General features: G+C 50.5%; 1 protein-coding gene across 5 annotated transcripts in view; it reads left to right on the plus strand.

The window, feature by feature from the left end:
* The window catches only part of LOC119976771 (ral guanine nucleotide dissociation stimulator-like), a 182477-nt gene extending 165792 nt beyond the window's left edge, over window positions 1–16685 (plus strand). For all 5 annotated transcript variants that reach the window (XM_038817525.1, XM_038817528.1, XM_038817527.1 and 2 more), the window contains 5 exons: window positions 2873–2965; window positions 3681–3843; window positions 7128–7370; window positions 9172–9286; window positions 12079–16685. In XM_038817525.1, coding sequence (XP_038673453.1) covers window positions 2873–2965; window positions 3681–3843; window positions 7128–7370; window positions 9172–9286; window positions 12079–12278 — 814 coding nt within the window. In that variant the 3' untranslated portion in view covers window positions 12279–16685. The remainder of the gene's footprint in view (window positions 1–2872; window positions 2966–3680; window positions 3844–7127; window positions 7371–9171; window positions 9287–12078) is intronic.
* Window positions 16686–16999: the final 314 nt, after the last annotated feature.

Raw genomic sequence — 16999 nt, forward strand, 5'->3', positions numbered from 1 at the left:
CCTGTTGAGGGGGTGCTCCTTTCATACAATGGGACAAGAGCAATTTCAAAATGGCGGGCGGCAGAAGCTGCCACCCAGCTCAGCTGAGTGCCCCACGACTTTGAAAGGCTTGGAGTCAGGTTTCCCATCAGACTAAAGGTGGTGGGTGGGTGATCAAACCCACAGGGCCAATTAAAGGCCTTCCACTTTTAGAGGAATGGCAGGCATTAATGAGAAGGTAAGTGAAAGAGAGATTGCTTCAACACCCCAACTTTTACAAATCTTTTATTAAAAATAGGTGCTGCAGCAAGGCCACCACCACCTTGTTGGGGAAGGGAGTGGGTGGCAGGACGGCACGGGGAAGTTGGGATGGAGCTGATTTGACTTAACACGGGAAACTCACCCACCCAGGACACGGAAAGGATTGACATATTGATAGCTCTTTCTCGATGGGAGGCCCTCTCGGCCTGACTATATTGTAGCTCCCACCCCTCTCACAGCCTATCACCCACCTCCAGCCAACTAAACTGATCCTTGATGCTGTGGGAACCGGAATCTTCTCTGATCACACCCATACAAGGGAGACACCACCTTTCAGATGAGTGGTGTTGAAAGCAAACTCCTGCCTGCCCACATGGATGATACCACTTATCTTGGAGAACAGCAGGGGGACATATCCCCGGTTGCCCTGCCAGTGCATTTCCCTCAACTAAGGTTGTGTGCAAAAACAAATCATCCAGTCATTTTCAGGTTTCTGTGGTGCGATCGTTCTGTACCCAGGTTGGTTACCATTCTTCCTACACAATAGTGAGCGCACAATTACTGGTGAACTACTTTGGGACACCCTGAAATCAGTAAAAGGTGCTATATGAATGCAAGTCCTGGAGGCATGACAACCTTTCGGGAGAATATTTCTACAGAGCTTTCTTTCGGAAAGCGTAATAGGTGGGAGCACTTTGACTGATGGCACATGATCCGAGGGTTTTTTGGACAGTATGGCCTCCTGCTGATCAGTTGGGGAGTCAGTTTCCTTTGGAGCTCAGGGGACAGGTCAAACTTCATCCTCACACTTTTCCAAAGTGTAGCGATGCAGATATTTCTGAATGCAAAATGCTGGCATCTGTTTACCGGTGCTTGTGGGTAAAGCCGTCACTGAATAAACCACCGGCTCCTTGTCTGCGGCTGGTAATAATAATCTTTATTAGTATCACAAGTAGGCTTACATTAACACTGTTAAAGTTACTGTGAAAAGCCCCTAGTTACCGCGCTAAGCCGCCTGTTCGGGTACACAGAGGTAGAATTCAGAATGTCCCATTCACCTAACAAGGACACCTTTCGGTACTTGTGGAAGGAAACCGGAGCACCCGGAGGAAACCCACATGCAGACACGGGGGAGAATGTACAGACTCCACACAGACAGTGACCCAAGCAGGAATCGAACCCAGGTCCCTGGCACTGTGAATGAGCAGTGCTAACCACTGTGCTACCGTGCGGCCTTCAACTTTTTGGTTCCCGTCAGGATGGAAAATTCCATAACTGATCAGCATTTCTCCATCTACTGGTGCCTGATTTTTTTTTAAATGACAGCAAAGGGGCAGGTGTGTTAGCCCACACCCAAAGAACAGCTCACCGATTAGTCGATTACATTCTTAATCGGTTGAGAAACTACACTTCATAGAATTCCGACAGTGCAGAGGTGCTCTTTCGGCCCTCGGGTCTGCACTAACCGTCCAAAAGAGCACCCTTCCTAGACCCACTCCCCGCCCTATGCTTGTAACTCTATAACCCCACCTAACTTGCACATATTTGGGCTGGGAGGAAACTGGAACACCGGAAGAAACGCATGCCGACACGGGGAGAACATGCAAACTCCTCATAGCCTTCGTCAGGGTTTAGCAAACATGGCTGACCGAGGACTGGTAATTAAGGGCGGCACGATGGTGCAGTGGTTAGCACTGCTGACTCACGGCGCCGAGGACAGGTTTGACCACCGTCCCAGGACACCGTCCATGTGGAGTTTGCACATTCTCCCTGTGTCTGCGTGGGTCTCACTCCCACAACCCAAAGATGTGTAGGGTAGGTGGATTGGCCAGGCTAAATTGCCCCTTGATTGGAAAAAGAAAAGAAAAAGGAATGGCAATTAACTCTCTCCTTCAACATAATCGTGATGTGCAGTACATCCAAATGACCCAACTCACTCCAGTCCTTAGCCACTTGCTGAATTTTTACAGATCCATCGGCTGAGATGCGAGAGGGCTCGCAATATGGTAAGGGACACAGGAGGAGGAGCTCCACGTCTTCCTGCTCCCATGCCATGTTGCCAATAGCGGGAAACTTGGCAACGTAAAAATTGAACCACTTAAGTGGCTGTTACGGTCACTTTCAGCACCTGTGGACAATTTCCCCCTCTGATGTGCAGGGAGACAGCCAAATAAACCGTGCATTTTGTTGGGGGGGAGGGGTGTTCATGTCTTGCCCACCCCATCGCCTGGGGCAACGGTGTTGCCAATGCACCATGATTGCCCCCACCTCTGCCTCTCGAGTTACCGGGGTCTGCCTGCCTGGCCCTGGCTTCCTTTAACCTAACTCGCCTCTCTTTGCGAGCACCCTGCCATTGAAGCATTCTCTACCTGGTGTTCACAGCCTCAATGGCGTTCACCTCTAAGCAGTGGCACAGGTAAGGCTGCTGTGGGCCAAGGGATGGACAATGTCCATAATTAGATGATGACTCATGAGGCAGCCTCTTAATTGGTTGCCGCTGACAATATCCCACCCCTTGGTCCGTTAAGAGTGCAGTTGGAACTCGACTTCAGTCCTGGAGGCAACACCGCAAGCCAAGCAGAAACATTCAGCCCACAAGTTATTTATTTATTTAAAATTGTGTCTTTTTCAGCTACAAGTTATCATGCGAGGTCGAGCCACTAGCTGAAGCGACCAGCACTCCGTTAAAGACTCGGCCGACATTCATCATCACCCACTGCAATGAGTAAGCTTTTTGTACATTTTTGGCTTCATGGATCAGGATAGACAGCCATTCGCTGATGCATTCCTCGGGGCAAGCCCTTGACAGATCAGGGTCAACCTGCCTGCTTTAAATTTTAAACAATGCCTGTTATTAACTGTCAGTTGCCATCATCTGGACTGTTATCCATGGTAACGCCTCTCCCAATCAGAATCCACTTGTCAACCAATTGACACTCTTTTTGCATACAGTTTATGAGTACCCTATTATTTTTATACAATTTAGGGGCCATTTAGCGAGGCCAATTCACCTACCCTGCATATCTTTGGGTTGTGGGAGTGAGGCCCATGCAGACATGGGGAGAATGTGCAAACTCCACACAGTGACCCAGTGTGAGGATCGAACATGGGTCTCACTGGCGTGAGGCAGCAGCGCTAGCCACTGCACCACTGTGCTGCCCTGAGGCAAGTGGACTCTGATTAGTGAAGGGATTGCCATGAGGAATGGACCAGGGAATGGCTGTCCCCAGGTTTTTGGTTAGTTGAAAAAGGTGCAATGTGTGTGCACTGCCTTAGACAGAATAAATTGGTATCCCCATTTGATTTGGAGTCCTTGAGAATCTGTCCTGATGAATCCAAGACGAAAAGCTTCAACAGCATGTCTGCCTTTTTTATTCAGAAATAAAATTGTTGCAAAGGTAAATGTTGACTTTCTAATGTGGGACCTCTTGTAATTTCAGCCCTCCCTCTGGCCAGAACAGCCCAACAGTGTCCAGTGGTGGCTTAGCACCGTGGGATATACCCAGCTCACCAACGCCAGACTCGGATTGCCTCTCCGAATTCGCTGTGTCCAAGGAGCACTCATTAAATCCAATTAACGTGTTGCTGTGCAAGGTTGCCCGGGTAATGATCACTCTGCCTTCCATTAAGAAAATAGATAACTTGCATTTTATTGGCATATTTCACACTCTTGGGAAGTGACACAGTGACTAACACAGTGCTTCCTGACCCTTTTCCCCCCGTGACTCAATTTTCCAATGACGCATGCTTCATGTGACCCTGGGGTGAAACTCCAGTCCAAAGATGTGCAGGTTAGGTGGATTGGTCATGCTAAATTTCCCCTTAGTGTCCAAAGGTTAGCGGGGGTTACAGGGATAAGGTGAAGGTGTGGGCCTAGAGAGGGTGCTGTTTTGGAGGGTTAGTGCAGACCTGATGGGCTGAATGATCGCCTTCTGCGCTGCAGAGATTCATTGAGGATTTTATGAGAGTTGTTGAATGGAGTAGGGGTGGGTAGGAGATATTGCGTGGCGGGGGGAAGGTTTGCATCGTGCCCACGTCCCCTTCCACCTTCAAATCCCATCACGCGCTCATCTCCCTCTGTCCTTCCACTCATTTCCCTTGCACTTTCACCCCTCCATTTCCCTTGCTCCTGCACCTTCCATCTCCCTCGCTCCTTCACCCCTCCATCTCCTTCGTTCCTTCACCCTTCCATCTCCCTCGCTCCTTCACCCCTCCATCTCCTCGCTCCTTCACCCCTCCATCTCGCTCCTTCACCCCTCCATCTCGCTCCTTCACCCCTCCATCTCCTTCGCTCCTTCACCCTTCCATCTCCCTCGCTCCTTCACCCCTCCATCTCGCTCCTTCACCCCTCCATCTCCTCGCTCCTTCACCCCTCCATCTCGCTCCTTCACCCCTCCATCTCTTTCGCTCCTTCACCCCTCCATCTCCTTCGCTCCTTCACCCCTCCATCTCCTCGCTCCTTCACCCCTCCATCTCTCTCGCTCCTTCTTCCCTCTATCCCCTCGCTCCTTCACCCCCCCCATTGCCCTTGCTCCTTCACCCCTCCATCTACCTTTCTCCTTCAACACTCCATTTTCCTCGCTCCTTCACCTCTCCATCGCCCTCGCTCCTTCACCCCTCCATCGCCCTCGCTCCTTCACCCCTCCATCGCCCTCGCTCCTTCACCCCTCCATCGCCCTCGCTCCTTCACCCATCCATCGCCCTTCTTCCTCCATCTCCCTCGCTCCTTCACCCCTCCATCTCCTTCGCTCCTTCACCCCTCCATCTCCTTCGCTCCTTCACCCCTCCATTTCCCTCGCTCCTTCACCCCTCCATCTCCTTCGCTCCTTCACCCCTCCATTTCCCTCGCTCCTTCACCCATCCATCGCCCTCGCTCCTTCACCCTTCCATCGCCCTCACTCCTTCACCCCTCCATCGCCCTCGCTCTTTCACCCCTCCATCTCCCTCGCTCCTTCACCCCTCCATCTCCCTCGCTCCTTCACCCCTCCATCGCCCTCGCTCCTTCACCCCTCCATCTCGCTCCTTCACCCCTCCATCTCTTTCGCTCCTTCACCCCTCCATCTCCTTCGCTCCTTCACCCCTCCATCTCGCTCCATCTGCCTCGCTCCTTCACCCCTCCATCTCCTTCACTCCTCCATCTCCTTCGCTCCTTCACCCCTCCATTTCCCTCACTCCTTCACCCCTCCATTTCCCTCACTCCTTCACCCCTCCATTTCCCTCACTCCTTCACCCCTCCATCGCCCTCGCTCCTTCACCCCTCCATCGCCCTCACTCCTTCACCCCTCACTCCTTCACCCCTCACTCCTTCACCCCTCCATCGCCCTCGCTCCTTCACCCCTCCATCGCCGTCGCTCCTTCTCCTTCCATCTCCCTCGCTCCTTCACCCCTCCATTTCCCTCACTCCTTCACCCCTCCATTTCCCTCGCACCTTCACCCCTCCATCGCTCTCGCTGCTTCACCCCTCCATCGCCCTCACTCCTTCACCCCTCCATCGCCCTCACTCATTCACCCCTCCATCGCCCTCACTCCTTCACCCCTCCATCGCCGTCGCTCCTTCTCCTTCCATCTCCCTCGCTCCTTCACCCCTCCATCTCTCTCGCTCCTTCACCCCTCCATCTCCTTCGCTCCTTCACCCCTCCATTTCCCTCGCTCCTTCACCCCTCCATCGCCTTCGCTCCTTCACCCCTCCATTTCCCTCACTCCTTCACCCCTCCATTTCCCTCGCTCCTTCACCCCTCCATCGCCCTCACTCCTTCACCCCTCCATCGCCCTCACTCTTTCACCCCTCCATCTCCCTCGCACCTTCACCCCTCCATCGCCCTCGCTCCTTCACCCCTCCATCGCCCTCACTCCTTCACCCCTCCATCGCCCTCACTCCTTCACCCATCCTTCGCCCTCGCTCCTTCACCCCTCCATCGCCCTCTCTCCTTCATCCCTCCATTTCCCTCGCTCCTTCTCCTTCCATCTCCCTCGTTCCTTCACCCCTCCATCGCCCTCACTCCTTCACCCCTCCATCGCCCTCACTCGTTCACCCATCCATCGCCCTCGCTCCTTCACCCCTCCATCTCCCTCGCTGCTTCACCCCTCCATCGCCCTCGCTCCTTCACCCCTCCATTTCCCTTGCTCCTGCACCTTCCATCTCCCTCGCTCCTTCACCCCTCCATCTCCTTCACTCCTTCACCCCCTCCATCTCCTTCGCTCCTTCACCTCTCCATCTCCCTCGCTCTTTCACCCCTCCATCTCCTTCGCTCCTTCACCCCTCCATCGCCCTCAATCCTTCACCCCTCCATTACCCTCGCTCCTTCACCCCTCCATCGCCGTCACTCCTTCACCCCTTCATCTTACTCGCTCCTTCACCCCTCCATCTCTTTCTCTCCTTCAACCCCATTTCTCCCTCTCCTTCAGCCCCCATCTCTTTCTCTCCTTTACCTCCATCTTCCTCTCACTTTCATCACCCATTGCTATCTATTCCCTTGACCCACCCATCTCCTTTCCCCCCCTCATCTTTATCCTTCATCCCCATCTCTCCATCATCCCCACCATATCCCTTCCTTCCTCCCCAACCATGTTCATCGTGTGGAGATAACAGTTGGTCAATTAAATATTTTAAACCCTTTATTGTAACATTTCAATATATCCTTGTCCCGCCCACCCAAGAGACCTGTCAGAAGCTGCCCGAGTGGATGGCAAATCCTGTGAATCGTGTGACCGGCAGAAGCCACCTTTTGCTCCAGCAAAATTCCATTTTAAAATGATGAGAATAAAAATGTTTTCATGTGTCAGCATTTTGAATTTTGTTTCCTGTCTTATTGACTTGACAGATGTTTTCAGTCAGCCTGGTGAAAGGATTTAATGCCATATCAATCCTTCTGTCTCTCTTTGCGCAGCACACCAAATTCCCCTCTGTCTCCTCCCTGGACTCTGCCGGGATTGACTCCAGTCCGAGCTACCCTCCCTCGCCCACCAATTTGTCTCCCACCTCCAGCTTTGTCAAAGGGCACAGGCGTTCTGCGTCCTGCGGCGCCACATATGTGCCCCCATCCACACCCATCGGCTCGCCGCAGTCCGACTGCCGGATCATCCGGGTGCGGCTGGACGTCGCCAATGGAAACTTGTACAAGAGCATCTTGGTAGGTGGCTGTTGCCCTTGAGGCAAACTTCTTTCAAGTTCATTCTCAGGATGTGGCAAAGTCAGCATCTATAACCCATCCCTAATTGCCCTCGAGAAGGTGGTAGTGAACCGCCTCCTCGAACCGCTGCAGTCCCTGTGGTGTAGGTGCACCCACAGAGCTGTTAGGGAGGGAGTTTCAGGATTTTTCCCCAACAACAGTGAAGGAATGGCCGATATATTTCCAAGTCAGGATGGTGAGTGACTTTGAGGGAAACCTCCAGGTGGTGGTGTCCCCAGGTATCTGTCGCTCTCCTCCTTCTGGATAGTAGTCCTTCTGGATAGTAGTGGTTGCAGGTTTGAAATGTGCTGCAGAAGGAGCCTTGGCAGGTTGCTGCAGTGCATCTTGTCTGTGGCATGCATTGCTAACACTGAGGAGGAGGGGGCTAATGTTTACGGTTATAGATGGGGTGCTGATGAAGCAGAGACAGTTTTATTCTGGATGGTGCAGGTCCTTGAGTGTTGTGGAAAATTGCACACAGCCTCAGAATATTAGCTTTAATTGGGCCTTTAATTGTTTCAATGGACTACCAACCACTTATGGACTTAATGCCAATATTTCAGCTCTCCTGTCTCTGGCATGATTCAGAAATCCTGCCCATGAAGCTCCACACACCTATATATGTAAATAAGGGACTGGTTTTAACTGTGGCCAAGAGTGAATAATGGTCAACATCAGATGGATTTCCCCCCACTATACTGCAGCACGGTAGCATAGTGGTTAGCACTGCTGCCTCACAGCACCAGGAACCCGAGTTCAATTCCAGCCTTGGGTGACTGTGGAGTTTGGACATTCTCCCCATGTCTGTGTCGGTTTCCTCCGGGTGTTCCAGTTTGCTCCCACAGTCCAAAGGTGTGCAGGTTAGGTGACTTGGCCATGATAAATTGCCCCTCAGTGTCCAAAGGCATGCAGGTTCGGTTGCGGAGATAGGGCAGGGTGGATGTGGGAGTGGACCTGGGTAGGGTGCTCTTTCGGAGGGTCGGTGCGCACTCGATGAACCGTATAACCTCTTTCTGCACTGCAGGTATTCTATGGTGATTTTATCCAAGCTCTTCGATGGAATGTAACTGGGATGGGTTTATAAAATGTGCCAGCCAAACTAAAATCTACACGGGATCACTTCTGGATAAAAGGGACGCGATCTTCGCAAAAGGGAACAAAGCTTCCTACCGAGCGTGTTTAGCCACGTGTTACCTGGCACTCGCAGTGCTGAGAAACATGTGCCTATTCAACGCTGCTCGTGTTGAATAAAGGGCCTAAACAGGAAACGTGCGGACGAGGCCGCACATAGCCCCATTTTGTACATAGGGAGCTCTGGTCACCGGAACTGCGCGTTGTAGCGAGAGATCATGGTGTCCCAATCTCCGAAGCTCACAAAAACAATCCCAGGCACCGGACCCCTCTCCCCTCCCCGGCCCCCCTCTCTCAGCACTCGCCCGAGGTCCCCAGGGCAAAGGGATTGAATCCCAAAGACTCGAGTACCTTGGGAGTCTGCACATTAGAGTAATGCTTACTGCCTCGCTCTTGTATGCAGATTTGCCAAAAGGTGATCCCTCCCATTGTGGGCGGGATTCTCCTTGGAACGTCTCCTGAGATTGCGTTGAATCTCGCGAGGCATTGACAGCCGGCTGGATCCGGTCAGCGAAATGCTTTTCCGGCGCAGTGTGGCCGGAAGGTCGCGCCCTCTGAAATTGAGTGACTCGTTTCTTGGGTAACTCCAGTCCAATATGGTGAATCACACTCCACCACCTTCTTTCAACAGGTCTACAGCCAGGACAAGACCCCTACAATAATCGGGAAAGCCCTGGAGAAGCACAACCAGGATGCCAATGCGATCCCGTCTTACGAATTGGTGCAGCTCATCTCCGAGGACAAAGGTGAACAGTCTTGGTACACTCGACAGGGTCGTTGACGGGCGGGATGTTTTCCAAGGTTGGGGAGTCTTGCGCTGGGTGGCGGGGTGCATAATTGAAGAATAAGTGAATTTAGGAACGTGGTGAGGAGTAGTTGCTCCAGTCAAACGATGTGAGATCTTCCTCATTCTCTCCCCCGGAGTGTTGTGGATGCTCAACCATTGAGTGCGTTCAGGGTTTGCTTGGTAGATTTTTTTGGATACTGAGGAATTTAGGAACATGAGGATAGAGCAAGCTAGAAGAAGATGAGGCTGAACATTAGTCATGATGATATTTTTTTTTTTTTATATATAATTTTATTGGAATTTTATACAGAAAATATAAAACATAACGACAAACAATGAAATGCAACAAAATAACCCATAATAACTGTGACACCCCCAGACCGTATCGGCGCATGTATCACATCCCCCCACCCACACAACCCTAATGAACAACAAAAGAACTTAAAAAATATTAAAATTAAATAAACAAACATAGTCATTGTCGGCCCTCCCCTTTTCCCTCCCCGGAGTCATGATGATATTGAGCGGTGGAGCAGGCCCAAAGCTTGAAATGCCGACTCTAACTCCTTTTTCTTCTCTTTTGTCTCCTGCAAGTTGGGTGACTTCACCTTCTGAATCCGTGCTCACTTTTGTTCTTTTCTCTTGCTTGTCAGCTTGAAATCAAGCCAAATGAGAGTTGTGGCTTTTTTGGCATCAATGCTAGAGAATGGACCGGGTTTGTTTATTGATGTCAATCCCATGTCAAGTGCTTGTCCATTGTCATCCCATGCCAACAACAGCTTGCAATTAAATACAACCTTGAATGTTAGTAAAGGGAATTTGACACGGCAGCAAGAAGAGATGGAAGTCTGAAGACCCGCACATCCAGACATAGGAACAGTGTCTTCCCCACAGCTACTAGCCTCCTCAGCAACTCTCCCTCGGACTGATCTGTTCCCTGTAAGAACGCTATTCACGACGCCTTATGCTGCTCTTGCTCATGTATTTGCTTTGTTGGCACTTGTTCCACACTGCAACCAATTACCTATTTGTCGATGTACCGTGTACTTCTTCGCATTCACTGTTACTATCTATTGTTCATTTTTGTCTACTGTGTAGGTAATGTGTAAGTTCCCTTGGCCGCAGAAAAATACTTTTCACTGTACATTAGTACATGTGACAAAAAATCAATCAAGAAGTATTGTGAGATCACATGCCCAAAGGCTTGATCAGAGAGATGGGTTATAAGTAGCGTCTTGAAGGAAGAAAGAGGAGAGCGGTTTAACAAAGAACAAAGAAAATTACAGCACAGGAACAGGCCCTTCGGCCCTCCCAGCCTGCGCCGATCCAGATCCTTTATCTAAACCTGTCTCCTATTTTCCAAGGTCTACTTCACTCTGTTGCCGCCCATTCATATATCTGTCCAGATGCCTCTTAACTGATGCTATCGTGCCTGCCTCCACCACCTCCGCTGGTAAAGCGTTCCAGGCACCCACCACCCTCTGCGTAAAAAACTTTCCACGCACATCTCCCTTAAACTTTTCCCCTCTCACCTTGAAATCGTGACCCTTGTAACTGACACCCCCACTCTTGGGAAAAGCTTGTTGCTATCCACCCTGTCCATAGCTCTCATAATTTTGTAGACCTCAATCAGGTCCCCCCTCAACCTCCGTCTTTCCAGTGAAAACAATCCTAATCTACTCAACCTTTCACCATAGCTAGCACCCTCCATACCAGGCAACATCCTGGTGAACCTCCTCTGCACCCTCTCCAAAGCATCCACATCCTTCTGGTAATGTGGCGCCCAGAACTGCGTGCAGTATTCCAAATGTGGCCTAACCAAAGTCCTATACAACTGTAACGTGACCTGCCTACTCTAATACCCCATCCGATGAAGGCAAGCATGCTGTATGCCTTCTTGACCACTCTATCAACCTGCGTTGCCACCTTCAGGGTACAATGGTCCTGAACTCCCAGATCTCTCTGTACATCAATTTTCCCCAGGACCCTTCCATTGACCATATAGTCCGCTCTTGAATTTGATCTTCCAAAATGCATCACCTCGCATTTGCCTGGATTGAACTCCATCTGCCATTTCTCTGCCCAACTCTCCAATCTATCTATATTTTGTTGTATTCTCTGACAGTCCTCCTCGCTATCTGCAACTCTACCAATCTTAGTACCATCTGCAAACTTGCTAATCAGACCACCTATACCTTCTTCTAGGTCATTTATGTAGATCACAAACAACATTGGTCCGAGCACGGATCCCTGTGGAGCACCACTAGTCACCCTTCTCCATTTTGAGACACTCCCTTCCACCACTACTCTCTGTCTCCTGTTGCCCAGCCAGTTCTTTATCCATCTAGCTAGTACACCCTGAACCCCATACAACTTCACTTTTGCCATCAACCTGCCATGGGAAACCTTATCAAACGCCTTATTAAAGTCCATGTATATGACATCTACAGCCCTTCCCTCATCAATTGACTTTGTCACTTCCTCAAAGAAGGAAGGGAGGGAATTCCAGAGGGTGCTCTTGGGTAGCAAAAGGCAGGGCCACTGTTGGGTGATCTGATTAAAATCTGGGACATCCAAGGGTCTGGTAATGGCGGAGCACAGAGATAATGGGAAGCTGTGGTGTGGGAAAAGATCACAGAGATGGGGAGGAGCAAGGGCTTTGAAAGTGAGGGCTTGAGGATCCCAAAATCGAGGTGTTACATGTTGACAGATGCCAATTTTTTAAAAATGTTTTACCGTGTCTCTTTGCAGAGTTCATCATCCCGCACAATGCCAATGTTTTCTATGCCATGAACTCCTCCAGCGTTGACTTCATCCTGCGGAGGAAGGGCTACCCTTCACCCAAGATGAGGATTGAACACGGCTCACCCTTTCCGAAGATCAGGTCCAAGGGGATGAAGATCGCCAAGGCCTTGTTTGACAGGCCTTTTGCAGGAACTGAAGACTCCTGATCGTGGAAGTGGGATTGCCCATTACAAAAGCACGGGCAGCTGACTGAGGCTAATGCTGACCAGGCAGTGGTGGCTGATGAACGTGGGCTGCCCTCGTCACGGAGGACGATGGGACATTCTCCAATTGAAAGCAGATGGAAGTACAAAGCACTAAATTCAGCGTGTTTTCTTCTTTCTTTTTTCGGCAGACGAGAAAAATAAACTTTGATGGCTCGTGGGTCTCTGTACTCTTCCGCGGAAGCTTGCTCACTAAGCATCGGATAAAGACCCACCAAGTCTTCGATTTTGGACTTTCAGTGTCCAGCGATCTAAAGAAGGGCGTAGATCTAAAATGTTGCCCCTCCCCTCCCTTCACCCCACTCTCTCTATCCTAGAATAGTGCTTGTTTTGGAGCGGGGGTGAATTCAGTTTGACACACACAGAAGGAGCTCTCACTTTACTCTGGAGTAAGCCTGCCTACGGATGCTGTGGGATGGTCCATGAAATGCAACTGCCTGAAATGACAAGAGCAGCTCTTTGATTTAAGTGGCCAGCTTTGCCCTCCCTGCCAGAGATTGATTACCATGTTCAGGGCCATGTAGGTGTGGATAAACCCCGGAGGTGGGAGTGGCAACACGGGAATGTGCTCCACTTTGGTCCGGGTGCGTGTCTGTCTCCGCAGACGCCCATGGGGGAGACGATAGACTTTCTGTACCCGTTGGTGGAATCTGAAAGCACTCCCACAACATGAAATGCTTATTCTGTGAATGCAGAAAGGACAAATTCCTTCTGCAAACCTCCCACTTTTGCATTCGCCTCCAAAGGGGCAGCAGCGAGAGTCGACCACAATGCTTTTTGTTATTCATCGCTCATCGGCTGGACAAAGTGTTTGACCTGTTTGTAAACAATGCCCTGCGAACAGTTTTAAGAGTCTTGGACATTCACTACGATGTCGGCCAAAATAGTTTGTACTCTTTCCTGCTGCTTACCAGCTTGTCAGTCCCATTTCATGGAGGGGGATGGTGGAAATATTGGATAATCACAGGCCCAGTTGAAAACAGACCATCCTCCCACCCTCTGACTCCTGCCACGAGATGCTATTCCACCTTCGAGAATCCCCCGTTCATCCCAACCACCAAAATGACAATTCCCTTCTCTGCAACACCCATATTGAAGCTCTGCTACTGAATTGTCAGTTACAATCCCTGAGATGGAGCTCGGAGCTGCCGCGGAGGTTCCACAGCGCAGCAACAGTAAAGGGGACCGCATCGGACAGCATCGCACCAATGGAGGTCATCGAGGGACCAGAGCTTCCAGGTCAAGGTTCAGAGGACAGAGTAAGCTGCCTCGCCACGGGGAGCACCTCACCAATCCGACCAGCTGAATGTTTTACAGGTCTGGGCCTACATTGACCAACAGGCAGGCCCCGGATTCACTCATCGACCCTGGAATGACAATAGATCATGTTTCACAAGGGCCATCTTCCGGGATTCGACAAAGCCAAATCCACCAGCAGCAAAAAAAGTGCCTTCCTCGTCTGTCACTGTCTCTCCCGGCTCAGCTGTTCATCGACGCCTTCTGCTGCTGCTCTTAAACCTCCAAACAAAGCAAACCTTATCAAGAGCATAGCGAAGGACACCTTTTCGACAAGGGGGCAACTGGCGTTTACCCTCATCAAACTTAAAAAGAGGGCCCTCCAGTGACAGGCCTGAATTATCACTACATGGACTTGAAGCCTACTTCGTAAACGGGCCTATGATAACACTAAAAATACAAGTACCGCACACGGCATTTGGAAGCTGTAACGCTCTGCAACGATTGACTAAAGCTGCTCCTGCACCACAGCCATTTTGAGGGTGACTGATAACGGCCTAACGCCTCTTCCACCTCGCAATGTCTGCTAGTCCTCCCCTTGGGCCTCCCTACAAAGTCCAGGTGAAAGGATGTCCTCGGGCTAGATGACACCTGAGCCACGGAACTTATGGGGAGGAAGAGTTTTCTGGACGAGATTCCTCACTTGTTTTTTTTCTCAGAAGCAATTTGTGCATTTTACTGTTGCCAATGAAGGCCTTCGGAGGAGCTGAGCGTTCGTTCCCTGGAGTGTTTTTGGTACAACTGAAGGTCCAGGTGGATTCCCTCACTCTCTCAGGAGCTGATTCCTTCTTCCCAAATGGGACTGCATGTTTGGGACTAGATTATGGACTGACTGGAATTTCGAAAAACCTGAGACAGTCAAGCTGTCCGCAGACACTTTAATAGTTACAAGGAGAAGGAGAGCGTGTGCAATTATTACTCGACCTGGGGGAGGATTGGGTGGGGGTGGTGGCTGGCACTATGCTGGGTTTAAGCTTGGCCCTGAATTGGCTCTGCCTTTGAAGTCCGTACTGGGCAGATCCCAGATCTGGTGGGATTCCCATCCGGCCGGTTAAGCTAAGGTTACCCACACTTCCCACCTGTTTTGCAGTGAGAATTCATCGCCATCTGCATTTTCCCATCAAGATCTCACAATGGGGGGTATTTCTCAAGAGCCTGGTGACCAGAGTTTGTGCTGCAAGTATTTATACAATTTTATCTCTTTTTTACAAAAAAAACAAATGAATCAGGGTAAGATTATGTCAATTATTGATGCTTTGCGGTGGATCTTTGTGGAAAAGTGAGCAGTCCCTTCAAACCCTCCTGGAGCCTGTTTTCTTTGTGCACTGGAGGTGTGGCTGGCAAGCTCAGAGATCATTGCCCACCCCTGGTTGCTGTTGAGGTGGTGAGCTTCTGCCGCCCTGATCCCCTTCTGCCTGTGTGGGCCATTTCGGAAGGTGGTTAAGAGCCAACCTGTGGGTCTGGAGTCACGTACAGGCCAAGAACGGCCGAGGGCAGCAGAATTCCACAAGAGATGGGAGCAAATGTAGGCCATTCGGCCCATCGGGTCTGCTATGCTATTTCAATGAGGTCATCTCTGATCATATGTGATAACACAACTCCACTTCCCACCTTATCCCTATAACGCTTGATTCCCTCACTGATTAAAAATCTGTCTATCTCAGTCTTGAACATCCTTCAGAACCCAGCTTCTACAGCCCTCTGTGGTAAAGAATTCTGCAGAATTACTTCACTCTGAGAGAAAAGATTCCTCCTCATCTCTGTCAGAGATGATGCCCTCTGGTCCTAGATTCATCCACAAGGGGAAACAACCTCTCAGCATCTAAATATCATTAAGGAATGAGTTCAACTTTGAAAACAACCATCCATTACTGAACCCAGGTGATTTTATCCCCAGGTTTAAATTACTCGTCTGGTGGTATTTGAACTCCTCTCTTCCGGTGACAAACCCCCCGAATTCTCCTGTTCCAATAATCTGGGATGGGTATTCCATTTTGAAGTCTTAATTTCGGTGGTGGGTCAGAAATTGGACTTCCTTGCTGCGTGGGTGGGGGTATCCCACACAAGCTCCTCTCATTGTTGACGTGTCCTGCGGAGCTGGGTGTATCGTTCGGTGAGGGCAGGAACAATGTTGCTCGCCCTCCCCGCTGTTACCTCATGAGGTCGGAGGTCCGGGCACCACACTGAAACATCACCCGGACAGGCTCCCCCATTCTAAACCCCATTTCCCCGCACCTCACTGACCCACCCGTTCCTCGGGTGGCCGATGACCTGACCTCTTTCCAATCCAAAAAGCCCATGATGTCCCATAGTCCATGTTCCTCTGCTGTCTTCCCGTGGCCTGCCTGCAGTCCCGAAGCGCCCACTACTGAGTGCTGGTGCTGTGGGGACTGCTAGAGCCGCTAGCCAAACAGATAGGCCGGCAGCACTCGAGGAGTGGGACTTCTATCTATTCCTCCTTCCATTGCGGGGTCATAAGACCCATCTCTGCTCAATCAGGTCGCCATCAGTATGTTATCATTGAGCAATAACCCACCCATACCTGCCACCGCAACCCCTCCAATCCCAGTGTAAAGCTGAGCTCCCTGACGTCGAACACATTGCCTTGCAGCAAATTATCACCCCTGCACGTTGGCCGAGATTAGCTCCTGGTCAAACAATGGCTTAATGCAAAGATTCTCATCCTTGTTTTCAAATTCCGTCAGGGCCTAGCCCCTCCCTACCTCTGTGATCTCCTCCAACCCCACAACCCGCCACAGGTATGTCTCCAGTCCGCTAAGTCCGGCCTTGCAAATTATAAATTTCTTCACCACTGGTGACCATGCCATGCCCTCAATTGACCCAACCCCATCTTCGGAAATTGCTTCCCTCCATCTCTCCTCTCTACCTCGCTTCTCCCTCTTGAGGATGTTGCTTGTCACAGCTCTTCGACACAGGCTTTGAATCATCTGACCTAATACCTCTTCACGTGGTTCGGTGGCATGCTTTGTTTTATAATGCTCCTGTAAAGCACGTTGACACGTTTCATTGCATTAAAGGTGTTACAAAAATGCACGCAGTTGTTGTTGTATCAAGCATTTTCAGTCAATGGCATTTTCATCGGCGATGCCCCACTTTTTTGTTAGTCTTTTCAGGTAGTTGTGTGAACCCTCAGTGTTCCATTTGAAAGAAAATCCCGTGCCTTGGCCAATAATTATAACTCAAATCAACACCTAAACCCAAGGTCATTCTCACGCTGACGTTTGCGGGAGCTTGCAATGTGTAAATTGGCTTCCACACGGGCGCTAATTACCCAAACTCTTTCTGAAGCTGGGAAAATGGTGCAGGCAGGTTTTTGAGGTTAGAGTGGATTATTAATCATGTCTTTA

The sequence above is a fragment of the Scyliorhinus canicula genome, chromosome 13, assembly GCF_902713615.1.
Source record: "Scyliorhinus canicula chromosome 13, sScyCan1.1, whole genome shotgun sequence".
In the NCBI taxonomy this organism is placed as follows: Eukaryota; Metazoa; Chordata; class Chondrichthyes; order Carcharhiniformes; family Scyliorhinidae; genus Scyliorhinus; species Scyliorhinus canicula.